Genomic DNA, 14,715 nt, shown 5'->3' with positions numbered 1-14,715 from the left:
CCGTCAATATCCGATGACATTGGGGGTAGTTCTGGAATCTAGTTTAGATAATATCGTGAGGACGGATAACGGCTAATACCGGACCATGGAGTGCAAAAAAAGTCAAATAAATTAAGATCTCTGTTATGCGGCCCCGTCGAAGCCCACGAAAAGAATGAACACTCGTAAAGCGGTCCGCGAGAAAACCGCGTCACCTGCACGCAAAGCTGGTCTTCCCTCGACTTTGGGGGATATATTGGGGCCGCATTTCTTCCTGTTTATACTGTTTAATATCTACCTGCTCATGTTATCCAACGGCTCTTTCTTGAAGAGCGTTTCCGATCCCGTTCATGTTTCGCTTTTCCGACACTCTCAAGCCCAGCAAACCCCAACCCCCCCGCCCCCCATTTTCCTCTCTGTCTCTCTACTTTACTTTTCTTTTTTTCTTTTTTTTTTACTTCTTTTTTGTTGGTTACGGGTTTCCATCAGCTCCTTAGAGATCCGAAACCTAGTCTGATCTCTCTCGCCTTTTCTTTCTCCATCTCTCCCCTTTCTTGATTTCTGTGGAGGCTAAGGTGTAGGTAGGGTTTCCGGTAACTGGGTTCATCTGGTAAGCTTCAGATCCATGAGATTTCTTTTCTTATCTATGTGATTTCACTCCGTGTTAGTTTTTTCCTTTTTCATGTGCATTGGATTTGGAGTTTGGACAAAGTTGGTCGAGCTCTGGGACTGACCGTGGCGTTCTTGTCGATCGGAGTCAGGCTTTCACGCTTTTCTTTGTGATTTGAGCTGTTTTTCTACATATTTTCAGTGTTTTGGTCTCAAAAGCTTTGATTCTTCCTGTCGATTAATTGTTTTGGCCTTCTTTGTTCTAGCAAGTAATTGTTTTTTGGGGTAGGTTTTCCTATTCCCCTTTTCTCGTTTTTCTCTCATTTAAGCGTTTTGACCTTTTCGATAGAATGCGAAGTGCTGAGACGATCGGTTGAGTCATAGTTTCCTTCACCTTACAAGTCATTTCTCTGCCTTTCGTTCTATGAATCAGATTTCTCCTTACTTGATGTTGCTTGCTCTATATTCTGTGCCGTGATCAAGGGTTCTTGCAGGTTTTGTTTCGAGATATTACAATTTAGGGTCTTGAATTTTTGCTGATGGGGAGGTCTCCTGGAAGATGGATCAAGACAGTGCTCTTTGGCAAGAAATCATCCAGATCTCATGCATCAAAAGGAAGGGATGCTTTGGTATGGAACTGGATGCCTTTGTTCTTTATGTCAATAATTGTTTTATGTTTTTTTTTTTCTGTGGTTAATGATTAGATGTCTGGTTTTTAGAGGTAAAGATTCACTTGGCAGTTGATCTACATGTGTTATATATAGCTTCTGTCATTTGCTTCCTAAGCTGATTAAGGAAGCCTTCCATAGCAGCAAGTTGCTAGTTTTGTGTACTTTTTTAGCCACACGTTATTCTCACCATCACCAATTAATTCAAGTGATGATGTCTGCATGACTCCCTGTAACATCTCTGATCTTTCATTTGTGCATACATTCGTTCCTAGATTAACCAAACAGATCTAAAGCATTACATACATGCCATCTTACTGTTATGTCAAGGGATGTGGTTGTCTTGCAGTGAAGATGAAGTGGGGGTTTGGTTAGGTTGGTGTATATTTGGCTTCTTTATATGATGGATATAAGAATCTTCAATAGAGAAAGGACTGAGGTGATGAACATGGTGCAAGCCTTCTTTTATATAGGACTAAGGTGATAAATATCATGAGTTTAGAGTTAATGATGGTTTGATAAGATATAGCTTTATGGGGATGGAATGCATTGAAACATGAATCATTAAAAATGAAATGGGAAGACTGGCATTGCAAGATGAGCTACTTGATAGTTGCATTGTGATTCATACAAATCAAGGTATTGGTAAGTTTGATGGGATGATTTTTGACTTTTGAGAGGAAATGGGTAAGGTTAATGCCGTTTGAATGCCGATGCATTTCTAAGCTAGGAGGTATTATCCTGTGTCTTTGGAGGACAAGGGAGTGTTAAAAGTGAATGACATGTAGGATAGATAGCACACATGCATTGCATTTGGCTTTAACATGAGGACGAGTGAGCTTCATGGTCTCAATTCTCTAATGGAAGGATGTCCTTAAATTTTGTAAGATCTCTTCCTGTTGATAGGTTTCATTCTTTTTTCCAAAGCCCCTATTATTGTTCCATCCTGTGATCTGATGGCTATTTTGCACACAAGGTTAATAAATCCAAACATAATGACCATAACATGTAGTAAGCTCATAAAGTTTCATCTTTTGGAACAAAGTTTCAAATATCGGCATTGCATCTCATACCAGTTTTTTGTCGGAATGGTATGGTACCAGTTACCAAAACAGGGTATGGGACGCGACACATTATGTATTGGTGTTGAAAACTTTCTAGAACGGTATGGTATTGTTCTTACTGTCCTGTTCTGGCGGTATTTGATATCTTTTTTTCGGAATGTGAATATTACAACCAAAAGCGAGGAGTTTGGTTGAAAGTTTATATGATTAAAAAGAGGTATGGGTATGTAACCATCCAAAAGGGGCATTAAATAGAATGTTGGGGAACAAAGAGATCAGGAGTTTTTTTATCAAAATACTGTGTTTTGGAACAAATATGATTTAATGTCAATGACAAAAAATAGGGAAAGAGAGGGGGAGGGTACCATTGTGCTTGCAAAAAATTAACACCTGAAACCAAATGTTGGAGGAAGCACATAAAGGGTATCATTGTGCTTGCAAAAATTAACACTTGAAACCAAATGTTGGTGGAAGCACATAAAAGATAAGTCATCAAAGAAATAATTCATAATTTATAAGCTTCTGCATCAGCCTTGAGAGTTGAGATATGCTTGAGAGTTGGCTTCTCTAAACTCAAAAGAGACTATTAGGCTTCGCTCTGTCATGTAATGGGTCAAATTTGATTCAACAGACTGTCATTGTAGTGATACTGTATTTTTACAATGTGGTTTTCCACAACGAAGACAATGATTTTTAAGGGCATTTGCTGATTATACATGAAAACTGAGCTATATGATTATAATAGATCATCAAACACTGCTTCATTTCCGAGGGCCTGTTTGGATGCAGGTATAACTTGTCGTTGAGTTAAACTAAACAATTGGTCGAAGTTGAGGAAGGTAGTGGCGGCCGTAAAGAAGAAAATTGATGAGAACATACATACTCTTGTCTTTCATGGAGCACCCAACCCCTAAAAAATTGAGATACTGTATTCCACTTAAAAGGCATTTTCTCGTGTCCTGATCCTTTTGGGATTTTGATCTCAAGTTTCCCTAATGGGAAACTTATTCGCACTATTTACTTATTCTCAGCATTTGTCATATATAGATAATTCAACCGGATAATCTATAGCGGCATCCAAACAGCCCCTACATTAGGGCTTTGCATTCCTTAGAGTTGACAGTGACTACAATACAATGAGGTTTCCTGGGGATAGAGAGTGGATGCCTTACCAAGTAAACGAATGATTTTGGGCAATGAATTAGAGACATGTTGTTACTTGATGTGCCTTTATTTAATCAATGTTTCAACTTGGAACAATATCAGAAATTGTGTAATTAATTATATCCATCTTTGATGCTAACTGAGATGCATTGATGCAGTTAAGAATCTTACAGATTGAAAATGATGCACTTTGGGCTTAAAAAATAACTCAACTAAATTTGTCTTGGCTGCTTTAGTCAATTATGAAGATATAATTTACCAAAAGTAAGATGGTTTGACTTGGTTTTAAGTAAATTAGGGAAGATTAGATGGTCATGATTAGATAGTATGTTGGAAATGTCGCTGATTGGAAGGGAATGTTTATATTTGAGGGCTCGAATCACTTTCTTGAAGTTGTTTTGTCTATCATATAATTTTCTCTTATACATGTATGCATCATATTTCCATGGAGAGAAAGAAAAGGTGATGGTAAGAGACCAATCTGTTTTACTTGAAAAAGGCTACATAACGAGGGTTCAGCATTAAGCCTTTGAAGAAAGTATATCATGCACCTTGCTCACAGTTCATCATTCTTCCTATTACTTAATTTCTGAACATGCAAGATATAAGAGGATATCAAATTACTGGGAAGATGATTTGCTAGGAATACAACTGACCTTGTGGGGTCCGTGTATTTCATGCTGCTGAGTGTAATATTGCTTAATATTCACTTACCACTGAAATTTAGGTTTTTTCTTTGTTTAATTTCAGAGGAGTCTAAAGGAAAATTATTTCCTTGAGGAGGCATCTTTCTTTACGAAGGAGTTGCTCCTTGTTAATGTTAATTCTACTGTTGTCTTCTCCTCCATATATTTATTTTTGTTGATCCCCTTTTCCCCTTACCCCCTTATCAGGGCAGTGGATGAGCTAACCTTGCTTTTACTTTGTTCCATCTCATGGAATTTCTTGCCATGAATAGACTTTAATTTCAGAGGAGTCTAAAGGAAAATGATTTCCTTGAGGAGGCATCTTTCTTTTCGAAGGAGTTGCTCCTTGTTAATGTTAATTCTACTGTTGTCTTCTCCTCCATATATTTATTTTTGTTGATCCCCTTTTCCCCTTACCCCCTTATCAGGGCAGTGGATGAGCTAACCTTGCTTTTACTTTGTTCCATCTCATGGAATTTCTTGCCATGAATAGACTTTAAGAAATATTGCCTCTGCCTGCTGTAGAGAAATTAAGTCAGAAGATATCAACATGATCGTCTTTTGGGTCTGCAACCAAATATAAAGGAAAAAGGAGCATTGGTGATTGATCTTAGTTATCGATGGCTGGATATCTTACTGTTGTTTTGTCTTTTGGTTGCTTTCAGTGCATGTCTGTTTGGTTGCTGTTTCTAGGCCTTATTTTCTCTGGCTTTTCTTTCTTCGGGGTGGGGGTGTTTCTTGTTCTGTCTCTACTTATGAGTTGAAGATCTTGGGGTATGATCTTGTATTGTCCGCTTTTTCCCCTCAAGACTATTCTTGAGGCAGCTATAAAGTTACAACTGCTAAGGTCTCACCTTTTTTGGGAGAAAAACCCAAAAAAAAAAAAAAACAAAATTGTTCATTGCTTATTCTAGCCTCTTCTGCATGTGGTGTCGGACTTATGAGAGCTTGGTTTGGCTCGAGATTGCCTGCAAGATATGCAGTCCTTCAGTAAACTTGTACTATTGTGGCACCAAACTGCTTTGGCTGGCTTGGCATTGACAAGTCAGCATAGCTTTGTTTTGTGATTTTAATACCATTCTGTGAAATTTGTTAACTTTCCAGGAGCTTTTTAACTTTCTCTGCATGGTTACTCTTCTTTTAGAGATGACCAGAAACCTATCAGATATAACTAAACATAAGGACTGTTAGTGTTCCTGTATTTCATCAGCAATGCAATGATTCCCAGATGGAAATGGAATCATGCCTTTTGACGTATGTCACAAGAACCTAAAGAATCCTGATTAAGCCGTTTATCGAGAAAAGTTTGAGGTTCTTAATATTTTTTCCTGCTAGGTCTGTTCACTTTCACCTGTGCAAGATTTATTAGCATCCTAAAACCTTTTTCCTTTAATTTAAAATTGTCAGATACGTTCTCTCAACATCACTTTCACTTGGAATCCTGGATTGTTAATAGAGTCATAACTTTTCAGTAAGTTTTCAATACTATATATTAGCTGTCTTTTTTCATGTCGCAAAGCTATTTGGTGACAAATATTGAAGGTAGATAGGTCTGGCTGGTTAGTTTCATAACCAGTAGATAGGGCCATTAAATGATGACAGAAAAGAACTTGCAATATCAAGTGCAGTTGTCAAAGAGGACTATTAAGGAGCAAAATGCATGTGTTATTAGTTGTACAGGGCCTATTAGTGGGAAATATCATAGATTTAACCAACTGTCGAAAACCATTTTTATTCTAATGTGAAGTCAGAGAGATGAGGAATAACATGTGCCTTTTAAAAGTCAAATCCTGGTTTTCTGTGTATATTTCTATATATCTCAATATTTCTTACTCTCCTTCAAGTTTGCTAAAGTTTATCATTAAGTTTCCTCACCAAAAAAAAGTTTTCATGCATAGTATGCCCAGTCTAAATCTGCTAGAGTGATTGAATTTGCAAGGACTGACCAATCTGTCTATTTCTATTAGAAGAAAGCTGCAAATGATAAAGAGAATATTGGTGGAAAAGGACCATCTGCTCAGGTTGTGAGTTCACCAGTGATATCTCAATCAGTACTTGTAAATGCCAGAGCTAATGATATCATCTCAGAACCAGAAAAGGGGGCACCTGCTGATATGGCTGCTGGAGCAGTTCCATCATCCATAGGTCAAGATGCAGATGATCAAGGAATTGTTGGTCCTGATGTATCAAAGGAGACTGAAAAAGTCAAGGAAGAGCAGGCTGCTACCAAGCTGCAAGCAGCCTTCAGGGGTTATCTGGTAATGTTTGATTGGAGTTATGATAATTTGCATTTACTTTGGCTATTTCCTATTTTCCTTCCTCACACTACATCTATATTGCAATTTGGCCAGGATAATGCACTCCTATTTGCACACACTCTTATTTGCACATTATTTCAGTAATGTGCTCATCAATATTTTTTTTACTCTTTAAGCTCTTTGGGGGAGATAATTGTCGATATCCCTGTCCTTCCCTCTCTCATCATTTGATATGCTCTCTCTCTCTCTCTCTCTCTCTCTCTCTCTCTATATATATATATATATCTTTCTCTCTCTCTCTCTCTCTGTAATTTTTTAACTGCTTTTGCAAAGTGTGGAACAGATAGATATGCGGGAGAATACAATGGAAAAAAAGTCCTCAATGCTGTCTGATATCTGTATATTTTTTATGCAGTCACGCAGGGCATTTTGTGCGCTTAAGGGCATCATAAGGCTGCAGGCATTAGTTCGCGGGCACTTGGTGAGGAGACAAGCAGTTGTAACTCTACGTTCTTTTCAGGGAATCGTTAGGTTACAAGCATTGATTCGTGGGCGGCGAGTCAGGCTTTCTGGTATTGGCCTTGAAATCGACACAAAACGCAATCAGGGAAAGGATGCGGTAAATATTCTTACCTTGGAACTTTTGAACTATAAAGAATTAACTTAGTGGGTGTGTAACTTGTTCTTTTATTTTTCTCATCCTTCTCTGAAATGAATCTCCTTGTGGATGTCAATGTTCCACTACTTTGAAAAAAAAAAGCCACATAATCTTGATTTATTGCGATGTCGGTCAAATTGGTGGAGTCACAACTGGTTGGCTATTGTTAGTCCAGCTGCCTTGCCGTTGTGTTATGAAAACAAGGTCTTGCATATAGTTCTGTAGCAATGAAGCTACTATTTCTTTTTGTTTCACACTCTCTTGGGAATTGTACTGACATGTATGCCCCTTGTGAGATTGTGGCCTTGCATGTTTGGGTAAAGGCAGGCAATTAGGGGATGTGTGGATGCAAATGTGCATTCAGCTTTTGGCAACACAAAAAATTCAAAATTGCAAGAACAACATGCGTGCATGCATTTTGTTTTATTTTATGGTCTAAATAGAGTTGGCCATATTTTGCTTGTTCAAGCTTTACTTGTATCTTAATCAATTCGCTATAAGGTCTTGGAATGGTTGCACCAGTTTATTGAACTTTCTCATCTCTTTGTTGAAGATTGTCTGCCTCTTTCTTTTCAGGATGCTAAACACTTGAGAACTTGGAATGAGAAACTGTCAACTAACGCTTTCATTTGTAAGGTAAGTTATGTTGCGTTAGAGCTATTAGCATGATGAGATCATGTTTTTCAAAATGCTGCTTCATATGCTTGCTTACTGTCACTGCTATATCTGCCAAGCTGGTTAAACAAGCCTTTAAACAATTTTCCAGAATATATATTGCGCATCAATCTTGTTTATTATATATTCATTTGACAAGGGATATCGCTTGTTCCATTGCTGTAGCTTCTTTCTGCATCACCTGTTACAAAACCTCTGCAAATCCAGTATGGTGATGGGGAACCCAATTCAGTCTTGAGCTGGATGGAGCGCTGGACGTCCTGTCGTTTTTGGAAACCACTTCCTCAACCAAAGAAGGCTGTTGATTTGAAATCTCAGGCGAGAAGGGGTGTTGGTGCTATGGAGAGTGAATCAAGCAGACCTAAACGTCGAGTTCATAGGAATTCAGCTGCAAATGCTGACTCTGGGCCAGCAAATGTCATGACTGAACCTGGAAAATCCAAACGCAACCCGAGGAAAGTACCTAATTCCCCTGCTGATTCTGCCCAGGAAAATCCACAAACTGAGCTTGAAAAGGTCAAGCGTAATTTAAGGAAGGTATCTAATGCGACAACGGAAGCCTCTAACAGGTTGGATACTGAAAATGAGATACCACCTCGCAGTTTGAAGGTGTCAAGTTCCCCTTCTGATGTTATGCAACAGAGCATTGAGGATTCTGCAGACAAGATGAAGAGAGACACTGCAGTGACTCTTGAGAATAAACCTGATGTGGAAACTGCAAGACTGGTGGCATCAGATGGGCCTACGAATACATTTCTAGATGATGGCCCCCCTCTTGAATTGTATCCATCGCAAAATCACAGTAAAGAAGATAATCTTTCTGCATCTTATAGGGATTTGAGCATGAAGGATGAACAGCCATGTGATGGAAGCCAGAAAAGCAGCAAGAGGCGGGCTTCTTTCTCATCAAAATCTGAACATCATGCAGAAAATGGTTTGCAGAATGCTCCAAAATTACCAAGCTATATGCAAGCAACTGAATCTGCAAAGGCAAAACTACGGGGACAAGTTTCACCGAGGTTTGGCTCAGATTCAGCTGAGAAAAATAGCACCACACGCCGCCATTCTTTGCCATCTTCAATGAATGGAAAGCAGAGCTCGCAGTCGCCACGGACACAGAAACTGATTCAAGCAATTGGCAGGGGGGTGATTAGAAATGACAGATCTCTGACATCATCTGGAGATGGTAATGATTTAGGACCAACTCTGCCTATATTTTTGGGAACCACATTCTTGGATTTGTTTTGTTAGGGTCATATATTCTTTCTTTTTCATAAGAGCATAGCTCAATGATTTTACTTGAGATATTGATAGTTCTCTTGTACTTGCTATTCCATCTGGAAATTGCTTGAGTACTTTGTCGCATTTTACACAATCATGTACTCACTCCCCTTTTCTTTTTATTATTAAATGCAGAGAAGGCGATCAAAGTAGATTGGAGGAGGTGATGACACAAGTGGGATTCACGTTCTTACAAGAGCAAATATTGTGGTTTATCTGCAGGTTTCCCCTCTTAATTGTGTGTGGGTGGTGCAGGGTTGCCCTGTAATCCTGTAACAACTTATTATCATTTGGGGTTTGGTGTGCTTAATGCTGTGTTCTTCACAAACTTCAGGTTACAGAATGTTGTTTTGTATTTGTACAGAAGAAATGCCTTTCGGATTCGTCTTGTTTGTCATTTAGGTAGATTGCTTTGAATTTTCCAAATGTCGGACATGGCCATCAACTGCGGGACCACTTATTAAATTCAGCATCATCTCGGTACCTTTTCCTACATGAACGAATTCCTAGACATATGCTGCTATAAAAATGGGGCAGGTTCTTTGTTTAATGATCTGTTAGAGGTAGCTTTGTGGTTTTGAATATATTGTTGTAGAAATGTTGTTAGGCTCTGTTTGGAGAACATTGGTAGTAGAATTTTTGGAAATAGAGCTTTTGGAAGTAGAGTTGTTTGAATTAGAGTTTTTATAAAATGTTGTTTGCTGTTTGGTAGCTACATTTCTAAAGTGTTGTGATATTTGGTAAACAAGCCGAGAAAGTATTTTTAGTATAACAAAATGGTCATAAAGGATATTGTATAATATTATACAATAGAGCATAATAAATATAGTATGTATTAGTATATAAATATATGATATAATATAATACTACTATAATATAATATAATATTATTATAATATAGTAAAATAATATTGTATACTATAGCATAATAATTTAATATAATATTAAAATATTTAACATAAGATATCAATATGTTATGCTATAATGTAATATAATATTATTTTTATAGTATAATATAATAATAAGGTATAAAATATTATAATTATTAGCGTAAATTAATTTTTCATAATATAGCATCATATTAAATTATTTAATATAATATATTAATATATTATGATATAATGTAATATAATACTATATTTATAGTATAATATAATAATAAAGATATAAAATATTATAATTATTAGTGTAAATTAATTTTTTACCTTCTGACGACCATTTATCTGTATAACAAATTTTTTAGTAGATTTTTAGGATTGTAAAGGATATTTTGTGTAATTGTTATATTTTATTACGGATATTTTGATTTAAAAAAATAGTTTTCCAACTGGGCCTAAAAATGCTTTTTTGGAAAGCTCCAAAATTGGAGCTTTTCTCAAAAAGCTATTTTTAGCTTCCTAGAAAAACTAAAATAGTTTTCTAAAATTTTTACTAAATAATCTTATTTCATCTAAAAGTGTTTTTGGAGGGTTAGAAAATACTTTTTGGCCCGTCAAAAGTTTTCCCAAATAGGGCTTTAGACATTTTATTTTTCAAAGTATCTCTAAAAGGTGCCCTAGAACTTTTGAAGCTGAATTTGAGTTCTACACTAACACATCTTTTATCTTGAGTTGTGGTCTGCAACAAGGGCTTTTTCTTTTGGATTTTTTACATGGATACCCTTCTAAATATCGAATTTTGTATGAATACCTTCCAAAATTGATATTTGCATGTATACCCTCGTAAAACTCTGTTATTGTACAAATGCCGTAATATAACGGTTATTCTAACGATGTTAAGAAAAATCATATTTATATTAATTAAAAATAAAATAAAATTTTAAAATTACGCTATTGTCTTTATCTTCTTCTCCTGCTATCAGGATTGCGATCTATTTGCATGTCTACCTATTAAGGATATTTTAGTCATTTTAATTTGAAACGGTTAATTTTTTAACATCGTTAGATATTATGGGTACATATACAAAAACAAAAATATAATAAAAGGATAGAATGACAAAACAAGTGTTTTACGAGGGTATACATGTAAATATCAATTTTGGAAGGGTATTTATGCAAAATTTGATATTTAGGAGGATATTTATGGAATTTTTTTTTTTTTTTCTAGTCATGATATACCTGCTATAACATGCACTCTCCTACTGTTTAGTTTTCTCTATCCTATGCTTCTATTGCACTCTCCTACTGTTTAGTTTTCTCTATCCTATGCTTCTATTTTCCTCGCTAAGTTATTTACAATGTAACTGTCGAGTCAAGTATTTAATTAGATGGTATTATTTTTTTCTCACTTGGATAAGGGGATGGAAAACCGAGTTTGGTTGGAGGCGGTCCTCAAAGAATTAATAATAATAAGATCAGGGTCGAAGGTTCAAATTCTTTCTGTATATTTATTATTTATTTAGATTTTTTTATTGAAAAGCTTGAAAAGTATGTATATTGTACGTACTGCATCCTAGTTCGTATAAATCATTTTATTTTAACACTACATTCTCTAATTGTAGCTTGCGTGATTGGTTCTTACCTGAATCTTTCGAGCAAGATCTTGGACCCATATTCCTGTACGGGAAAACTATTGCACTTCCATTCTCCTGCTCCTCAACTCATTATTAAAATAACACAGTCAAAGCAAGTGCAACGGTTTATTTATTTATTTATTTCGGTACAACGGTTTATTCGTTTGAATTAGTTTTCTTGTGCCAAGAAATTTTTTTTTTTCAATAAATGACAACAAGCTGTCATCCAAAGGAACATAAGGGGACATAGTTTTATTGCATGCATGAAGACTTCAAATTTTTTTATGTAACTCCCATCTTATTGTTGATAGGTGATTAGCTTTATAATTCATGGCAAAATGGCTACCAATTTTTTTTGGATTGTTTTGTCGAGCTAAAAATATATGCATGCTTAAATAAGTTAGTTAGATGTTTTGCATTTTCTTTTCAGCCAAATATCCCGACCATAAAATGAGACAGATAGCATTGTAGCTGATCCAACTCCTCACATACATGATTTTTTCTTTTTTTTTGGGTGAAAAATAGAAAAAGGGAGAGAAAACTTATGGCTCCTACTGAACCCTTCTCCCATCAGAAAATATTTGATGCAGGCTGTAAATTTTTGCGTATCCTTTTCGATCCGTAGGCTTCTTTTATTGAGATCAACATGAGTATGTTACTCCAACACCATTTCGATACCAGCGGGTCAGTAACGCTTCTAACGACAGCTTCCAGGCGTGGCCCGGAGATGATCTTGGACTTTACGGCGCTTATTGCGTCCACCAGTCCATTTACGTCAACTCAGTGAATGTCTTAGCTGTCTGCGAGCAAACACGAAACAACTTTAGTAGCCCACAGGCCATTACAGACCAGACTGTGGTTTTGGAGGTCACACCAGGAGAGGGCACTTTTTTATGTGACCTGCGGGCCCCACTACCTATAGAAGGCTGTTTTCTGTTTGTTACTCGTCTCCTCTGAGGGTATTCTTTTAAGTTGTTAGGCCTGAATATTTTTCTAAATATTAAATTTTATATAAATAAATTAATATTATATATATTTTTGCTTATATATATCATTAGAAAATATTAATGTAAATTTGTATTTTTAGAAGAATATTAAATTTTTTTTTATATAATTTTTCAACTCAAGCGCTGCTCCTCAAGAAAGACGTCAAAAAGGAGGGGCAATTTCGTCTTTTCGTCTCAGAGGATCTATATATACGTATAGAGAGAGAGAGTCAGTGTGGAAGAGAGGGAGGGAGGAACCAAGACGTTGTAGCAGGCGTCTTCTTGCAATCAGGAAGACGGGAAGTCTTAGATGGAGAAGACGTGAAACACTATCCGTTGCTGCGAGCTCTGGAGAGCGCAGGAGAATCAAGAAGACGTGAATTCCAGAACAAGAAGACGGTGAATGGAGGGCCGTTGTCCTTTGGAGCTTCGTCACCCAGGCCGACGCCCCTTGGAAAGAACCCCACATTCCAGGTCGGAGAATTCCACCTCTTTCCATCTTCCCCGTTTCTTTTTCGCTCTCTTTCATCGGTGGGAGGTAAATTTATAATCTTGTCGAATTTATCGATGTCTTCGACAATTGTTGTGCTTTCTTGGTTGTGGTTTCCGGTAGGAAATTTCGATGTCACGAAGGGTCGAAAATTTTTCTTGCGCAATTGAGATTAGGGTTTTCATTCTTTGTTTTTCTTGGTTCTTGATGATATTTCACATAATGTAATGTAGAAATTGGATTGGACGCTGCGAAACTTGAGATTTTTTTTAAAGAATCACGCTTCAGTTCAAGAATGTTTACTTCTTTTTTTCTTTAGTTTTTACGTAATGAATGCAAACTAGTGGTGAATGCTTTGGTCATTCATCCATCAGGAAAATTCAAAATCTCAAAGCTGAGAAAGATTAATTACAAACAGGCTTCTATTTATTGAGTTCTTGCAATAGGGGCCGCTCTTGTTTCGGGTGGTCTCTCTTGCGTGCTGTAAATTTGAGATTGACTTTCTTGATTGTTTTTGGTGGTTTATGTAAGATATATCGTAAAAAGAATTGGGTATTCACCATGTTCAACATTTTTTCTTCAAAACGTTCAGAGTTGAATTTTTTGCGAGAAACTAAATGAATGTTGTCCTTATACAATTCAAGAATGTTAATCTTTGTCTGTTTTTCCGACAGTATTGTCTATCATTCCCAACCTGTCTCCCATTTCTTTCCTTCTCTTTATTGACACAGTCCGGTGAAAATAATTGATGTCAATTGATTTTCTTTCTTCATGATACATGGTGGAGAACCAAAACTGAGTCGGCTAGTGCACTGATAAAAAATTTATACTTTCTTTTCATGCTCATGACCTATCATGTTGGTGTTAATTTGCAGAAATGTAATTTATATATTTTCTCATCCTTTTTCTGGTTCTCCTCTGTTTGATAATCATTGGCATTTAATATTGTTTAATTTTGGATCACATACACCTAAGAACCAACATGGATGTTGCTATATTGGCAAAAATGGGGATGGCAGGTGGAGAATGTCCATGATTTCCACTATTCATCGTTAGACCAATTGTTTACTTGTGCAGTACCTATTCCTCTGAAGTAAGCACCTTTATTGCAAGTTCCATAACCTGAATATCCTGTCACAAGAGCTGATTTTATTCAATATGCATATCTTCGTGGTGAATCATACAAAAAGACATAATCCTCTGCTCCTTTCATTGCGAAAGTTATTCATTTGCTGAGTACATGTAAATGTTTGATTATCACAATACTCTAGATCATTATTTTAAAGAGAAATTGTCATTACATTTCTTAGTTTTTTTGACAGGTTAGGCTGGAAATTTCTTTTTGATTGCTACTACTTCATATTTCTTTGTTTACCCAGGGCACTTTATCCAATTTTATTCCGGTGAGCATGCGGTGAGTATGCCCTAAAAAATACATGTGATGTTTTTCTTCACATTTTGCATCTACAAGTATTTATACCTATTTTTGCAAGGCCGGGTTCTAATCTTTCTAATCCTTTACTGGGGACAGACACAGAAAGTTGTATTGTACATTTTGATTGCTTCTATCATGATGCTTGGTTACCAAAATTCATGGTTCCCTGACTGATTCAATAGCTATTACCAGACAAATTAATGATTTCAGACTCGTGTCAGGTAATTATTGGGTGCTCCGTATTCTGTAT

At 36.4% G+C, this 14,715-nt stretch overlaps 1 protein-coding gene across 2 annotated transcripts; it reads left to right on the top strand.

Annotated features, from left to right (window-relative positions):
- Nucleotides 1-77: 77 nt before the first annotated feature.
- LOC103709773 (protein IQ-DOMAIN 31-like) lies at nucleotides 78-9,425 on the top strand. Of its 2 annotated transcripts, none has more exons than XM_008795273.4 (7): nucleotides 78-589; nucleotides 1,083-1,217; nucleotides 6,141-6,428; nucleotides 6,844-7,047; nucleotides 7,663-7,722; nucleotides 7,927-8,947; nucleotides 9,178-9,425. In XM_008795273.4, exons 2-7 carry the CDS (start codon nucleotides 1,128-1,130, stop codon nucleotides 9,207-9,209), a joined length of 1,695 nt encoding a protein of 564 aa, XP_008793495.4. In that variant the 5' UTR covers nucleotides 78-589; nucleotides 1,083-1,127; the 3' UTR covers nucleotides 9,210-9,425. The 2 variants fall into 2 exon arrangements, with proteins under 2 accessions (XP_008793495.4, XP_008793494.4); XM_008795272.5 differs by having other exon boundaries at nucleotides 139-589; nucleotides 6,138-6,428.
- The last annotated feature ends 5,290 nt before the right edge of the window (nucleotides 9,426-14,715 follow it).

This window comes from Phoenix dactylifera, chromosome 5 (assembly GCF_051530095.1).
Source record: "Phoenix dactylifera cultivar Ajwa chromosome 5, Ajwa_hap1_PhDact_Kaust_v1.1, whole genome shotgun sequence".
In the NCBI taxonomy this organism is placed as follows: Eukaryota; Viridiplantae; Streptophyta; class Magnoliopsida; order Arecales; family Arecaceae; genus Phoenix; species Phoenix dactylifera.
The sequence above is the reverse complement of the archived record's forward strand: the minus strand, read 5'-3'. Positions and strand labels throughout refer to the sequence as shown.